This window comes from Chaetodon trifascialis, chromosome 1, assembly GCF_039877785.1.
Source record: "Chaetodon trifascialis isolate fChaTrf1 chromosome 1, fChaTrf1.hap1, whole genome shotgun sequence".
Classification (NCBI taxonomy): domain Eukaryota; kingdom Metazoa; phylum Chordata; class Actinopteri; order Chaetodontiformes; family Chaetodontidae; genus Chaetodon; species Chaetodon trifascialis.
This window is the reverse complement of record NC_092056.1, coordinates 34,009,700-34,024,409: the sequence shown is the minus strand read 5'-3', so window position 1 is coordinate 34,024,409 and position 14,710 is coordinate 34,009,700. Positions and strand designations below refer to the sequence as shown.

General features: G+C 40.7%; 2 protein-coding genes across 2 annotated transcripts; one reads left to right on the top strand and one right to left on the bottom strand.

The window, feature by feature from the left end:
• Window positions 1-617: 617 nt before the first annotated feature.
• On the top strand, window positions 618-2,111 carry kbtbd13a (kelch repeat and BTB domain containing 13a). Its single transcript, XM_070984259.1, has one exon. It carries the CDS (start codon window positions 618-620, stop codon window positions 2,109-2,111), a length of 1,494 nt encoding a protein of 497 aa, XP_070840360.1.
• A 1,797-nt stretch (window positions 2,112-3,908) lies between these two features.
• On the bottom strand, window positions 3,909-14,686 carry ubap1lb (ubiquitin associated protein 1-like b). Its single transcript, XM_070966396.1, has 6 exons — window positions 14,625-14,686; window positions 10,463-10,580; window positions 8,705-9,298; window positions 5,901-6,110; window positions 5,200-5,301; window positions 3,909-5,067 (listed from the first exon to the last, which is right to left on the bottom strand). The coding sequence occupies exons 2-6, from the start codon at window positions 10,565-10,567 to the stop codon at window positions 4,933-4,935; spliced, it is 1,146 nt and encodes a 381-aa protein (XP_070822497.1). The 5' UTR covers window positions 10,568-10,580; window positions 14,625-14,686; the 3' UTR covers window positions 3,909-4,932.
• Between the last annotated feature and the right edge of the window lie 24 nt (window positions 14,687-14,710).

The following is a 14,710-nucleotide window of genomic DNA, read 5'->3' as shown; positions in this document are numbered from 1 at the left end:
TTCAACTTTCTTCACCTATCACCCAATAACATGAGCTGATTTTAGCTTATCATAGGCATAATAGTGTTGCTGTCAGTAACAAAAATGCAGCACATACATATGTAATAAGATAAAGTCAGAGTAACAGTAAAATTAGCATTGCCACAGTGGAAAACTACTCACTTACAAGCAAGAGTACTGCATGTCCTGCACTCAGATTTTCAATGACTGAAATAATGGCATGCACAATATGTGACCCAGGAAAACAGCCTATTGTTAGAATGTTACTGTTACTGCTGCTCAAGGACAAACCCTCAGCTGTTCCACAACTGTCAGTCAAAAACAAAGAGCAATTTGAATCATCAGCACAGCTACCCTGCCATTATCCGGCTCCTCTTTCTCCTCTAGCTGCATGTCATTATTATGTACTTGAACTGTGTCACATATCTACTTGCTATGTATAGAGTCTGCACTCAGAGCTGTGAAAACAACTAGAGAGTAGCCTGTCAGCTATCATCTGCTCTAGATAGGAGGCATTCAGTCTCTCTGAGAGTATGAGGTAAAACACCACAGATGTGCAGTATTTTGATACAGATCAAACACCTGTTGTTGTGAGCATGTAGTTCAGCTGAGATGTCATGAAGATCCACCGTAGGGAGGTCATGGACTCTAGCAGCTGTCCTAACTTCAGCCACCAACCAAGACACTGTAAACCACCACTCAGCCTGAGGGTCCACATCGACTGCAGCTCTTTCACTGTGGATAAAAACCTTCTGGCTGAGAACTGCGAGTACTTCAGAGCATTGTTTCAGTCAGGGATGAGAGAGTGCCAACAGGAAGAGATCCACCTACGATGTGTTGGGGTTCTGGGCTTTCTCGTCATGCTGCAGCTCCTGGACGGGGAGCAACCTGTGCTGAACAGTGACCAGATCGTGGAGGCCATTGAGTGCACAGCCTTTCTGCAGGTGCCAGCTCTCACCAAACACTTGATCAACATTATTAATTCTGAAAACTGCCTCCTCATGTACCACACAGCTGCCACCTATGGTGTGTGGGAGCTTTCTCACACTTCAGCCTTATTCATCAGAGATATGTACGCTGACCTGAAGGAGGATGTTCAGACATTGCCCAACAAGCTGGTAGAGTACATTGAGTCTCTTCTTCCAAGTAGCTATATGGCAGTGTGCAGTCACTCGCCCTCCACTGAGCTGCTGCAGGATCTCCAGAGGACAGTCTGCTACCTGGATGAAGACAACAAAGAGTGGAAGGTCCTCACACATCTACCTGTGAGCACGAGCACTACCATGGCTGGTGTTGCCGTCCTGGAGAATAAACTTTACATCGTTGGAGGAGTACATGATTTAAGCAAGAAGGTAGTAGAGCATGGTTTCTGTTACAATCCTGCAGCTAACACATGGTCCAGTATCTGTGGTCCCCAGCAGCTACGCTACAACTTTACTCTGATAGGTCATGAGGGCTGCCTCTATGCCATAGGAGGCGAGTACAACATGAGGGCCCTGTCATCTGTGGAGAGATACAGGGTGTCTAATGGAAGCTGGAGCTTTGTCTCTCCCCTCCCCTGCTCTGCATCCTCAGTGGTGTCTACCATAGCCACAAACAGAATCTTTATCTGTCTCTGGAAAGGTAAGGGAGCCACAGAAATCCACGAATACATTCCTGAACAGGACCAGTGGCTTCTGGTCACCACACTCATCCGCCAACACAGTTATGGTCTTCATATGGTGGCCCATAAGGATAATCTGTATGTGATACGCAATGGACCCTGTGATGACTTTTTAATGTGTGTGATGGACTGCTATAACTTGAGCTCAGGCCAATGGACGGCTGTGTCAGGCCATTATGTGAACAGTAAAGGCTCTCTGTTCACTGCTGTGGTCAGAGGAGACTCTGTGTTTACACTCAGTAGACAGGTTACCATGGAGTACACTGTAGAAGATTGTACATGGAGACTGAGACGTGAGATGAAAGGTTTTGGCAGAATTGGATCCATATATACATTTCTGATGAGGCTGCCTAAAGCAACTGTCTCTCTCATAGGAAACTCTCAAATTCAGGACCAAATCCTTGGTGACTGTCCCAGTTTCTCCCCACAATGCTCTGATAACCTGTAACAAATCACTTGATGTGCTGCTGAGCTTTATCTTGTATAATATTTCCATTATTTTGGGCAAGGTTGATAAGAAGTCCAAAGAAGCAAGAAATGTCAGACACAAAGCCCCAGGTCAGAAGAATTTGTGGAGGACAAAACAAGGTAAAGAATAAACCCAAATGGCCTGTTTAAAACATCCATTACAGTTTACATCCACTTCCTATATGCAACTGTATGCATTCCTTCTAATTACAGAAGAAATTCATAAAGATAAATAAATAGAATTACTTTGTTTTGTTTTTTCCCCCTTTGGTGCTTCTTTTAGACTTTATTGCCCATTTTATTGTTTTATTCTATTCTAATTTAGAATATTAGAATATTTGTTTATTTTCTGTGTGTGTGGTGTGTAGGGACCTAGAACTGCATTCAGTGTGCAAATGCTGTAGTGTATCTTAACAATAAAGCTGAACCTTGAACATTTCGATTTGGTAGATTTGGTAGATCAGTAGATCATCATATTCATTTGGTAATTGAAAGAAATGATAGACAAAACTATGACAATAACACCCAAGCCGTAATGAACTGGAATTCTCCTTTAATAATCAACAGATCTGCTTTGGTGATGATCTGAATAACTGAGAATCTGTTCTGTTGGTGTTTATCCGTCTCTTCGTTTCACAGAAAACAAGTCTCCAGTAATGTTTGCTTCCCAGACAGATTCATTCAAGAAAATAAGGATCAATATGGCCTGAGCACACACTGTAAATCTGAACAGTACAAACATTACATGTGTAGCAATCAAAACCAGTCAAGTAGTTAACCCAGCTATAAACTTCTCGGTTCTATTGACAAGTAAGCATGTTTTCATTTTACTGGGGTATATTTACTTATTTCCTGGAATAAAGGTCGCTGATTAAATCAGAAGATATGAGTGTACATAGACAAGCTGTGTCTGGCGTCAAAGTTGGTAATAAGTAGTCCTACAAAATTTGTTTAGGCACAAAGTTTGTTCCAGCATTGTGAAGGAAATATCAATCCGGTGTTCATCTTTTCAAACCTGGTTTTATTACGTCAATAATATCTTATGTCCTCTTGGCACATTGTTGTTTGTTAAGCTTAAGTACCATGATGCAAATACTGTAACTGCGACCTTTATCAATCAGACCTCCACAGACATTGTTTTCAAAGCTTGTTCTCCCTGGTCTGGTAAGTAAAAAACATGATGTCAATACTCTGTGCCTTCGTGCACTTCCTGTCTACCCAGGAGACCATGACTCTGACTTCTGCAGAGCCTGCAATGTAAGCATGTGTTGTGTTTGCTATTATTATCATATTAAAAAACACAATCCTTTAAATCCTTTTTTTATCCAGGAGGCGGGGTACACCCTGGACCGGTCACCAGCCGATCGCAGGGCACATACACACAACCATTCACACTCACACTCACACCTAGGGGCAATTTAGAGTCACCAAACAACCTAATGAGCATGTTTTTGGTCTGTGGGAGGAAGCCGGAGTGCCCGGAGAGAACCCACGCATGCACGGGAAGAACATGCAAACTTCACACAGAAAGGCCCGACCCGGGAATCGAACCTGCGACCTTCTTGCTGTGAGGCACGCGCACTACCTGCTGCGCCACCTCCTCTTTTTTCTCAACAAAAATTCTTAACAGGAAATTCAAGTGCTGCAGTGTGATACAACACATATGCAAGATAGCCCAGACTGCAAGGTTTCAAAATGTTTTAATGGATAATGTCAATAAATTAGACAATATGGTACAGAATGTGTATGTGCAATATGTCAGTACTTAGCTCAGCACATAGCTCATTATTGAGAAAAGTTTTATTGTGATTGTTATTAATCTACCACCCAGGTAACCATGCTCTGTGTGAGAGAGGGGTGCTCTTTTGTTTTACCTGTTTTCAGTCCGTTGTTGAAAGAGTGTTTTCTGTGAAATAGTGTGGTTTATATGGGAAAAGTTTCAAGCTCTGATTAGAATTGTTGATGCCTTTTAAAAGGCAGGCTGTTTCATAACAGCTTTATAACTAAAATAAATAGACTGAATTCCAACAGTGAAGTTTAAATTATTTTTGATCAATGGGTATGTTTCCATTAATATTTGAGTTTAACACACTTTGATCCTTTGAGTAGAGTTTCTCGTGGTGGTAAGTTGCGTACAGTTCAATTTATTGAGTCAACATTAAGTTTCATTAAGTATTACTGAATTAACTATATTCAAATTAAAAATATTATAAAATGTTTGTTTAAGATATAAGTTAATAGAAATTAAATAAGAAAAACAAACCAAATGAATTAGTTAACTGAAAATATATATTATAATACACAATTACAACTACTCAGATCACTTCTATTCTGTTACACAGATAATAAAGATACACTACACTATACTACACTGAGCATGTTCACACTATAACAAAGCATGGACATAATAAACAAACAAGTCAAATAAAATGTTAAACACATGAATGAAAATGTGCAATATGAGCAGATTGTCGTCATCATCATCATCATCATCATCATCATCATCATCATCATCATCATCATCAATGTCACCATCATTAATTTTAACATCATCATCATCATCATCATATCACCACCATCATAATCATAACTGCAATATATCAACAATATACTTTTGAAGGCCACGGTCCATCTTCAGATATTATTATATTATAATAATCTGTGTATAGTTGTTCTCTCTCTGCCTTTATCAATATGAATTACATTTTTGCATATTGTCCTGCAGTAAATAACAAATTTTAGGTTGCAGTTGATGTATTTAGAGTGTGGGTGTACGTGCATGTGAGTGTGTTGATGTGCTGTCATGCCACACGCATCATCAGCTCCTCCAGTGCCCGCTCTCGGTGGTTTTCATGGACCAGCAGCACTTCTTTGATGGCATTCTGCTGAAAGCCCATCTCGTTAAACTGACTCAGTAGGTGAAGAAACTCCTCCGCCTCAAGAGGGTGACAGTATCATGTTATTTAATGAATTGTTTGAAATAAAACTGGCTCTATGAAAGGAAGAGTGTACTTCTGTCTCTAAGAAGATTAAAGACTTGTGTAATGTTGTAGCTCAGCATGTCTTACCTTTGTTTCACAGTTTTGAAACATCTCCAGAGCCTCTTCTACCTGGGCCATATCATAACCCATCTGACAGAGATGGTCACATGCTACCAGGTAATTCAAGATCTGCAAAGATACAAAAACATTCATTAATGTTGGAAAAGAGTGTTCAAACAGAAACTGTCCTATCCAGCAGTTGTAGAGGAAATAGTCACATCCATTATTCAAAATGTTACTTTAGTAAAAGTACTTAGGTATAATCTGGGTGATGTATCTTAGCACTTTTACATATAAATGGATATCCATTACATTGAAGCCCTTGCCAAATGAGTGTACACAATACTGATTAAGTCTATCACCACCGTAAAACTCTATATTTAATAGTATAACAAATTTTTTAATTCTTGGGTCTGTGGTGATATTCCTGTGCTACCGATATGATAGGTGTGATATGTGATATGTTTTAAATCAGCCAGCAATGATTAGGTTGCCAGAGCTGAAGGGGGGACAAACTGTAACAACGGAGTAGGCTGCAGCAACTAGGACTATGGCAGAGCCCATGGAGTCATAAGCACATCCACAGTGATTGTTCAGTTACTCTCACTGTCAGAGAGGTGAGGCAGTGCAGATTGAAAGTGTTAAGAGTAAAAGTACTGCTACAGAAAAATTGCCCTGCCACTTTCATAGAAGTCTTACTTTAGGTGTTGTATGTGACACAGGCTTACTTGATCTGGGCTTTGTTGGCCGGTCTTCTGCAAGGCGATGATGGCAGTCCGGAGGGGGTAACCTCGGGCAGTGATGGCCCCCAGCAGCTCTCTCTCTTCAGGGCTCAGAGCTGACAGGAGCTCTACTGATGAGTCTGATTCCAAAGCAGTGAGACCCTGATGGGTTGAGGTCACAGGGAGTTTTCTAGAGAAGTCTGGACTGAGAGATTTCTACGGAAGAACAAGCTGTAATGAGTGTGTGTTTATACAGATAGAGTGAGTGGTACTACTGTGTCAGATTGAACCACATTTTCATGTTCTTTCTGTAATGCTGACAGCAGGTTTGACCTGAGATTCAGCTCCACTGAGAAAGACATTTTCAGAAGACTTCCACTTGCTAATCCAGATGAACCTCTTATACCCTGGCTGGATTCAGGAAGCAGACTTTACACAGTCTATTTTTAGAGTGCAGATCCCTGAAAACATTTTGGAAATGTGAACTGAAAAAAAGGATGGCTTAGGATTGATTTTCTCCTTTGACTAATGCATTTTTGACATGAAACTAATTCTACTGTGTTGAGCATTCAGGGTATTTTTGATACCATAATAAGCCTTATCAGTTACTGGCTAATGTGTGGAGATTTATAGTAGGGCTCAGGAAAAATAATGCCCTGAGCTTTAGGCTGCATTTGTAGTCTCCCTGATAATATTAGACATGACATTCACTGTGACATTTTTCAATCACTATGAGGTTAAACAGCAACTTGCAGGTTGAATTCTTTACAATAATTTATACGATAGCTGATAGCTGGAGCCACTCCTTCAGCTACACACTGAAGGATCAGGTCCACCCTCACCAGCAGCTTCTGATTCTGCTGACGATGGTGGAATCATCTCAACAAAACTATGAGCTGTACACCATGTCTTGTTTTGTCAGTGTCACATTTGCTAACTTCCAAATTAGTCAGGATCATGATTTAAATAATGAAAAGCATCATGTGGTTAGTATAGGGAATGTGATGGTACATCACACCATGTTGCGTGTTGGGACAGGGGCCCCATCTTGTAAGGAACACGTTCTGTTACCTGTGCCTGTTATGGTGGTTAAATGCTTACCTTTTGTTATATTTTGCTAAAGTTGGCTAAATCAATCAAAACTGATGGGTAGGGGAATAGATGGAGACAGGAAACAAGAAAGAAAAGTGATCCTACCCTGAAAAACTGAATCACAAACAACAGCATTTGGAAAAACTAAGCACTAGGCAACAAAGCACTAACAAACAATACAGATCCATATGACATGGAAAGACTAGATTACAGACCCCGGTGCACAACCTCCATTCGCATACCCGGACATTGTTAATAAATTATGTTGTTTATGGCACAAAGGTATGGTGGCACTCCTCTTTTAGGCCCAATTATTAAACCAAACAAAATACAAAACTTTCAAAAAAAAAAGAAAAAAAGTCAATTATGTGATTATTTCATTGAGTCATACAGTAGGCTGTACTGTATATAGGCCAGCACATCACAACATTCGCATGAAACAAGGTCAGTCAAACTGATCCAGCACAGAGACACACACTTCAGCCTCACATCAGAAATGCAGATTTGTAGCCTAATAAATTAGCACTACTTTGAGCTACAATGAGCTGTTGCAGCCTTTAATAGTTTTGATTATATTATATTATATTATATTATATTATATTATATTATATTATATTATATTATATTATATTATATTATATTATATTATATTATATTACTACAATGTAATATTGTTATATATTTGTCTTACCAGTAACAATGACAGATCATCTGAGTGACCTGATGAAGCTCTGGTATTGCTGGACCCATGAGAGAAGGAGGTTATGGTTTGGCAGGTGTCATGTCTGTGATTTTGAGAGAGGCTACTGGCACCTAGGACAATTGGTTGAACAGGTAGATTTTGAAAATGGATATGGGACATAGTATAAATGCAGCCATGTTTCTACTCGCCTTGTTTTACTGGTGGGTGCTGTTTGAGTGAATAACTTCTTGTCACTGGATGTTGCTGCTAATGCTCTACATACTGCCACCTGTGTTACCTGAGGGGAATGTGGCTCAGTGGTTATGCCACCTGTCAAATTTACAGCCAACCTATGTTTTCTTGTATTTTATCCATCCATCCATCCATTTTCTGTACCGTGTATCCCTTTCTGGAGCCTATCCCAGCTGTCAGCTGGGATACACCGGGGTACACCCTGGACCGGTCGCCAGTCGATCGCAGGGTACAAACACACAACCATTCACACTCACACTCACACCTAGAGGCAATTTTAGAGTCACCATTCAACCTAATGAGCATGTTTTTGGTCTGTGGGAGGAAGCCGGAGTACCCACGCATGCACAGGCAGAACATGCAAACTTCACACAGAAAGGCCCTGCCCGGGGATTGAACCGGCAACCTTCTTACTGTAAGGCACGTGCACTACTTGCTTGCGCCGCCGCCTATTGTATTTTATGTGGTGTGGAATTGTCTTTCAAGCAAACACAAAACTCAGATGCCAGACAACAATGTCATATTTTCACATACCATTTTTTCTTTAAAAATCCAGCCAGTAAAGTGCTCTGAAGCAATCCAGGGCACTTGAGGTGCCAGTCAGATTTCAGCTAGGGCCAATGCAGCTCTGACCCTGCCCTTGGATCGGCCTATTGGTTCAACACATCCTGGACCTCAGTTATCTTCTTCAAAATGATAGACTGCTATTTAAAATTTTGAGTGTGAATCAAACTGGAGCTCACACTATGACATATTACCTTATTACCTACAATGTTTCTCTTACCGTATGTGTTGCGCTGTGTTTGTTGATTCTGGGGAGCCTGTCGACTGTATTGGCTGTAATGTTGGGGGCTCTGGTGTCCAGGGTCCTGTGTAAGGATGAGCTCACTGATGGGCTGTCTGTGTTGGGATTATCTTGTTTGGATGTGTCCAACACTAAGAGTGAACATTGTCGTAGGTTCTTCCTGCGCTGGTGTGGCAAGCTGCTGAGACAGGCCGGAGGGTTCAGAAGGTCTGGAACGAAGGCTCTCTGTGCTTTCCTCTGACCACTCTGCTCTCCACCTGAGCAGGCTTTCCCTGACAAACATGTCTTGGCTTTATCTGTGGCACTCTCTCCCTCATCCTCAGAGTCTGAGATGACAAACCTGGTGCGCAGAATGGCGGGGTTAAGGCTGTTTGACCGCTGCCTCGGATTGGGCTCCCAGAAGTCAGAGCAGTGGCGGCTGGCCAGGCGACTCTGCTGTGGGCTGCTGAACATCATCCAGTATGGTGGGCAAGTTGGCTGTAGTCCTGAAGAAGAGGAGAGCTGAGGCTGATGCTGGCTGGTGAAGCCACTCTGCAGTCCAGTTAGCACCCACTTCTCCAGACTGAACTCATACTGTCACATGGACAAACAACATGTTAGTGTTCTACTCAACCAACTGTTTAGCTTTCCATTTTCTTTGGTCTTATATCATTATTTCAACATTTGTAGCTATGTTAGCTTGGTGTCCCCACTCCAGGAATGTCACTGGAAGTCAGTCTGTTGATCAAGTACTGATCTGAAGTGAAATATCTGAACTCCTGTTGCACGGAACACCACAAAACTTCACTTTAGTGATCCCTTGACTTTTCATCTAGGTCCATCATCAGCTTAAAATCTCAAAATTCTCAACATTAGGTCATGATGGCATATCTAAACAGCCATGTTAGCAGCCAGCAATTTGTTGGTCGTGCAAGTTTAGTGTGTTAACATTAGTTAATTTACACTAATCTAAACTAACATACGACTGAGACTGATGGGAATGTCACTAGATTTGCTGGTATTTTATCATAAACCAAAATATTGACCAGATGATGATGGTGTGCATTGAACATTCAGAGGACCATTAAATTTATTGCAATTCATCCTGAGGGGATGAATGTCTAAAGGTGCATTGATGCAGCATGCAACTTGACAGAATGAAAATGTCTAATTATTTATTTAAATTGAAAACTCAAGTTCTTTGTAAACATATGGTACATACATTCTCTCACAGCTAGTCTTGCCATGTCTTGCCTGTCAAGTCAGTCTTCAATTGTCAGTTTGTTTTTTGGTCTGTTTTTATTTAATTTTGGTTATTTGTTTGTTTATTTTTTCCAGTTCGCATTTCCAAAATGTTTTCAGGGATGTGCATTCTAAAAATGGACTGTGTAAAATCTGCTTCCTGGATCCAGCCAGGGTATAAAAGATTCACCAGTCTTCTGAAAATGTCTTTCTCAGAAGAGCTGTATCTGAGGTCCCCAGTGAAGTCACTCTAAAGTCTGCAGCTCTGCTTTGAACTGTTATTCACATCATATCAACTGAAAATGTGTACTATTCATATACACACAAATAATTTTGAAAAGCAAAGAGTTGTTTGTGTTTTTCTGTCTGAAAAGCAGAGAAGCAAAAAAGGCCTGCACTGTAGTTAGCAAGAGTATGGTTGTAGGAGAAAGAGCAATAGGGGCACACAGTGACACACATACAGTAGAGTCTGTGTTTCACATGCTTTATGTACACATACACACAGACCACACTGACCTCTGTCTCCTGCAGAACGATGAGAGAATCAGGCACCATAACTTTTATGTCCTCTTTGACTTCCTGTGAGGCATTCTGTGGCATCTTCAGAGGGACACCGTTCATATTGCTCAGTTGACTGAGAGACAGATAGACACACAGTTTGACTTTTAATTCGATCTCTTCTCGATACCATTCACCAAGACATGGTGCACCAGGAGGCTTTTTTGTAGAACACATTGAGGTGGACTTATATGTCCAATTTCAAGCTGATTTACAGTGTGAAGGGCATGGCCTTTTCATAATAGCATTTTTGGGCTTTAATTGCAGAACCATCTGGCCGATTGGGCTCACATTTCTATGGAAGGACATGCACATCATTTCTGCTTATTTTATTTCCAGACTGAGTTCCATTCGAGCTCATAGAAATGTGAACTGCAGCATAAGAAAACAAATAACAATATTACTACTAATAATAATAATACCAGCAATAAAAACAGAAATAATAATAAAGCAAATAATAATAATAATGAACCAGCACAAACACAATTTTGATGATGATGATGATGATGATGATGATGATGATGATGATGATGATTATTATTATTATTATTACATAGCCACAAGTAATTCTGTTCTCAGAACAGAAGTAAGCAGCTCAATGGGCCAAAATTAAGGCAGCAAACAGCAATAAGCATGTTTCAGGCTTCACAAAGGTGAGAAAATTCACAGTTACTAGTTTAATTTTGTTTAAACAAATCACACACTCGCTCATTTAAGGTCGATGTTTTGGGAATTTAGAGCGCCCCCTATATAGGTTGGGTGAAAAATTTCTTTGGTAGGCCCATTCCCAATTATGGCTTGATGATGCTCTGTCCCTTACAAAAACTTTTCATTTTTGACTTGCACATCTCAGTCCTTGGATAATGTATACCCATTTTGGTGTTGTCAAAATCCAACAAGTTCTACTCATATTACTATTCATCTAGGTGAATTTCTATTAGACTCAGAATCAGAATCGGCTTTACTGGCCACGAATGTGTGTACATATAAGGAATCTGATTCAGGTTTAAACATTACACTCAATGAACTTGCATGGAAAAAAATACATACAGCTCAATGAGGACAAAAAAAGCAAGGGCAAAATATAAAATAAACAATATATACAAAGAATGATGAGGCAATAACAATATATACAATGAATTTTACAATGTGCAGGCTTATGTTGACAGTGATGGTAGTGATGAATGTTCATGTTAAAAACTGTACAGTAATGGATTTGAAATTGTAAGTCAGTAGATATTTTGGCATCAGAGTGTCAGGGACACTGTATGACTAGCTAATTGTTTGTCAGGGTGACGACTTGTGGGAAGTAAACTGTTTTCACGTGTGGTTGTGGCATTCAGTGATCTGTTGCACCAACCAGAGGGGAGAATTTGGAACAGACTGTGTCCATGTGAGGGTTCTGCAGTGATGTGTCCTCAGTCTGGAGGTGTGTAAGTCCTGAGAGGAGGGCAGGTTGACACCAGTGGTTTTCTCAACAGTGCTTAGAATCTGTTTTGGTCTGGTCCTACCCTGTTTGATGACAGATCCAAACCAGATAATGATGGATCAGCAGCTGTTGAGGCATCCTCTGTTGCACTTTCTTGATTATTGAGGCTATGTCTGAGTTCCACTTCAGGTCCTGGGAGAAACTGGATGCCAGAAACCTGGAGATTTACACTGACATGAAAAACTGAGCTAAAATTGCCCTACAGTGTCATCTGCAAACTTCAGGAGGAGGGAAACCAGGCAAACAGCTCACCCTGCCAGCTCCCATCTGTCAGTGGGTCACAAACATCTGTATAGGCAAGAGACAGCCGATGAGGAAAAATCCCATCCAGCACGATGTTTGTCCTTCAGGTGGGCCAAGACCAGTCTTTGAAGGATTTCATGACCACAGATATCGGGGTGAGAGGACTGTAGTCATTGAATCATGTGATAGAAGGTTTCTTTGGGACTGGTATGATTGAGATTTGGAGTGTTTGAAGCAGAGGGGACTTGAAGCTACTCCAGTGATCTGTTGAAGATTTGTGTTAAGATGCGGGCCAGCTGGTCAGCAAAAGCTTTGAGACAGGAGAATGACATGCCATCTGTGCCTGGTGCCTTCCTGATCTTCTGTCCCTGAAAGGGGTGGCACACATCCTTTTCACAGATCCTGAGCACAGGTGGAGGATCAGTGAGGAGGGGTGAGGCAGTGGCAGGGGGTTAAGTTAGTTACAGCATGAATGATTACTTATCACACTTAAAGTAAAACACATTCAGGTCATCAGCAGGTTGATGGTTCTCCATCACATGGCCTTTCTACACTGACATAGGGTGTTGGGTGAGAATCTTTTTTCAGCTTTTTAGTGTAGCTCCACTTTGCTAATTTGATCTCCTCTGTCAACCTCTGTCCTGGTTGTTCAGGATTCTGTCCCCATTTCTTTGCCTGGTGAAGCTGCCTGAGTGTGGTCAGCACACACATCCTCACAACAGGTGATATGCCATAGTGTCAGACAGCCCATCCAGTTACAGCCTCAAAAACGCTCCAATCAGTGCAGTCAGTGCCTATGATTGCAGCTTTGCCTCACTGGTCCATCTCACAGATCATAGTTTTTGCTGGTAAGTCAGGACAAGATGAACCAAACAGTGATCATAGGTCCCAAAGCTGCATAAGGGATGAAGCATTAGGCATCCTTAAGTATCATGCAACAATGTCTCAGTGTTTTTTAGCCCTAGTTCGACACTTGTGCTGTATTTTGGCAGTTCATGGCTGAGGTGTACTCTCAGTCCGGAAGAGCAATGAGCAGGAAATGTGTAGGGTTGTGCACTGTGGAAGTTATCTGGTCAGTCAGGTTATGAGGGCAGCCTCCAGGAGAAGAGCTCATCGATTAAACATTAAGTCAAGCAATTATCCAATCTCATACATTTGACTTTGTGCACACCGAGAGATTCAGCAAGATCTAAGAAAAGCATAAAGCTAAATCAGATTTACTTTCCCAGAAAGCCTGTCTGGTCACACCTCTGCCTGTCTAAATTGGTCAAGGGTGTTACATAATGAAGAGTGACTGTGCAGCGGAAGGATCAGGGATTAAAACATTGTTTGCTAGGCAGCATCAGGCTCATTTCAACAAGCACAGAGACACTCCACTCTCAGGTATACTGTATATTTATATTATATTGAAATGAAATCAAATTTTTATTTCCTCATGTTAGTTCAGATGTGTGCCAAAGCTGGCACCCCCCACCCCTCTGCATGTACACACATAAAAACATGTGCATGTATGACCATGTGACACTATAAGGGAGACATAATGTGGTAAATCTGCTCAGTGTCCTCTGTCCCTGAAAGCTAATCACGTCTTTGCTCCAGTAACACCAAAATACCAACAAGCCAGATGGTCCAGGACTAACAACAGCAGAGAGGACACATGCTCCTCAAGGTCATTGATGTGCCAAACACGTATTTACATGGTGATACTACTGCACCACATGAACTGTTTGTGACCAGTTGCAAGTAGCATACGTTGTACATTTGTGACTTTAAAAAAGCAAAAATGTACATGTGTATCCCAGTATAAAGTACCGGATATTCTTCTCCTCTGTTCCCATTTTTATACTGTACAACAAAAAAAATGAAAGAAAGAAAAGAAATACATAACAAATATACAATAAAGCTGAATAACAATTTATTTATAACAATTTTGTGCTGTGAACTTCAATAGTGAATATTCACATCTGAAGATTTGCAGAATCAGTAACATCTCAGTAACATCTTTTAAATTACTTTTTAAAACTTTTGAAAAGACGTGAAGTGATAGTAGCCAAAAGTTTTATTTTTCAAGTTTCACTGTTTTATTTAATTGACTTGTTTTCTTTTTCCTTTGTAAAGCAATTTGTTACATTGCTTTATACATATAACATTATTATTATCATCATCATCATCATCACCACCACCACCACCACCACCATCATCATCATCATCATTATTGTTATTACATGTTCTGATAGACAGTGTATGTGTGATCAGATGCTAAACAACAGTTTAGCACATTGAGAAGTGTCATCAACGGCTATCAGGCTGCAAACATTCAACATTTTGAACATTTTGCAACTGCCAGTTTACCAAATGACCCTCCTAATAAAACAAATGTCAGCCTACCTCTGTTGTGTGGAAGCTGCAGTTGGACTCTCAGGTGTGTCCTCTTTGGTGTGTATATGAAGGAGAGACTGAGACTGCAAGTTGAA

Excerpts from the sequence above, each read along its gene's own strand:
- kbtbd13a (XM_070984259.1), top strand. The coding sequence starts at position 618 with ATGAAGATCCACCGTAGGGAGGTCATGGACTCTAGCAGCTGTCCTAAC.
- ubap1lb (XM_070966396.1), bottom strand. The coding sequence starts at position 10,567 with ATGAACGGTGTCCCTCTGAAGATGCCACAGAATGCCTCACAGGAAGTC. Across the intron at positions 6,111-8,704 it reads AACACAGCGCAACACATACG|AAATCTCTCAGTCCAGACTT; the intron begins GTAAGAGAAACA and ends GTTCTTCCGTAG. Across the intron at positions 5,302-5,900 it reads GCCAACAAAGCCCAGATCAA|ATCTTGAATTACCTGGTAGC; the intron begins GTAAGCCTGTGT and ends GTATCTTTGCAG.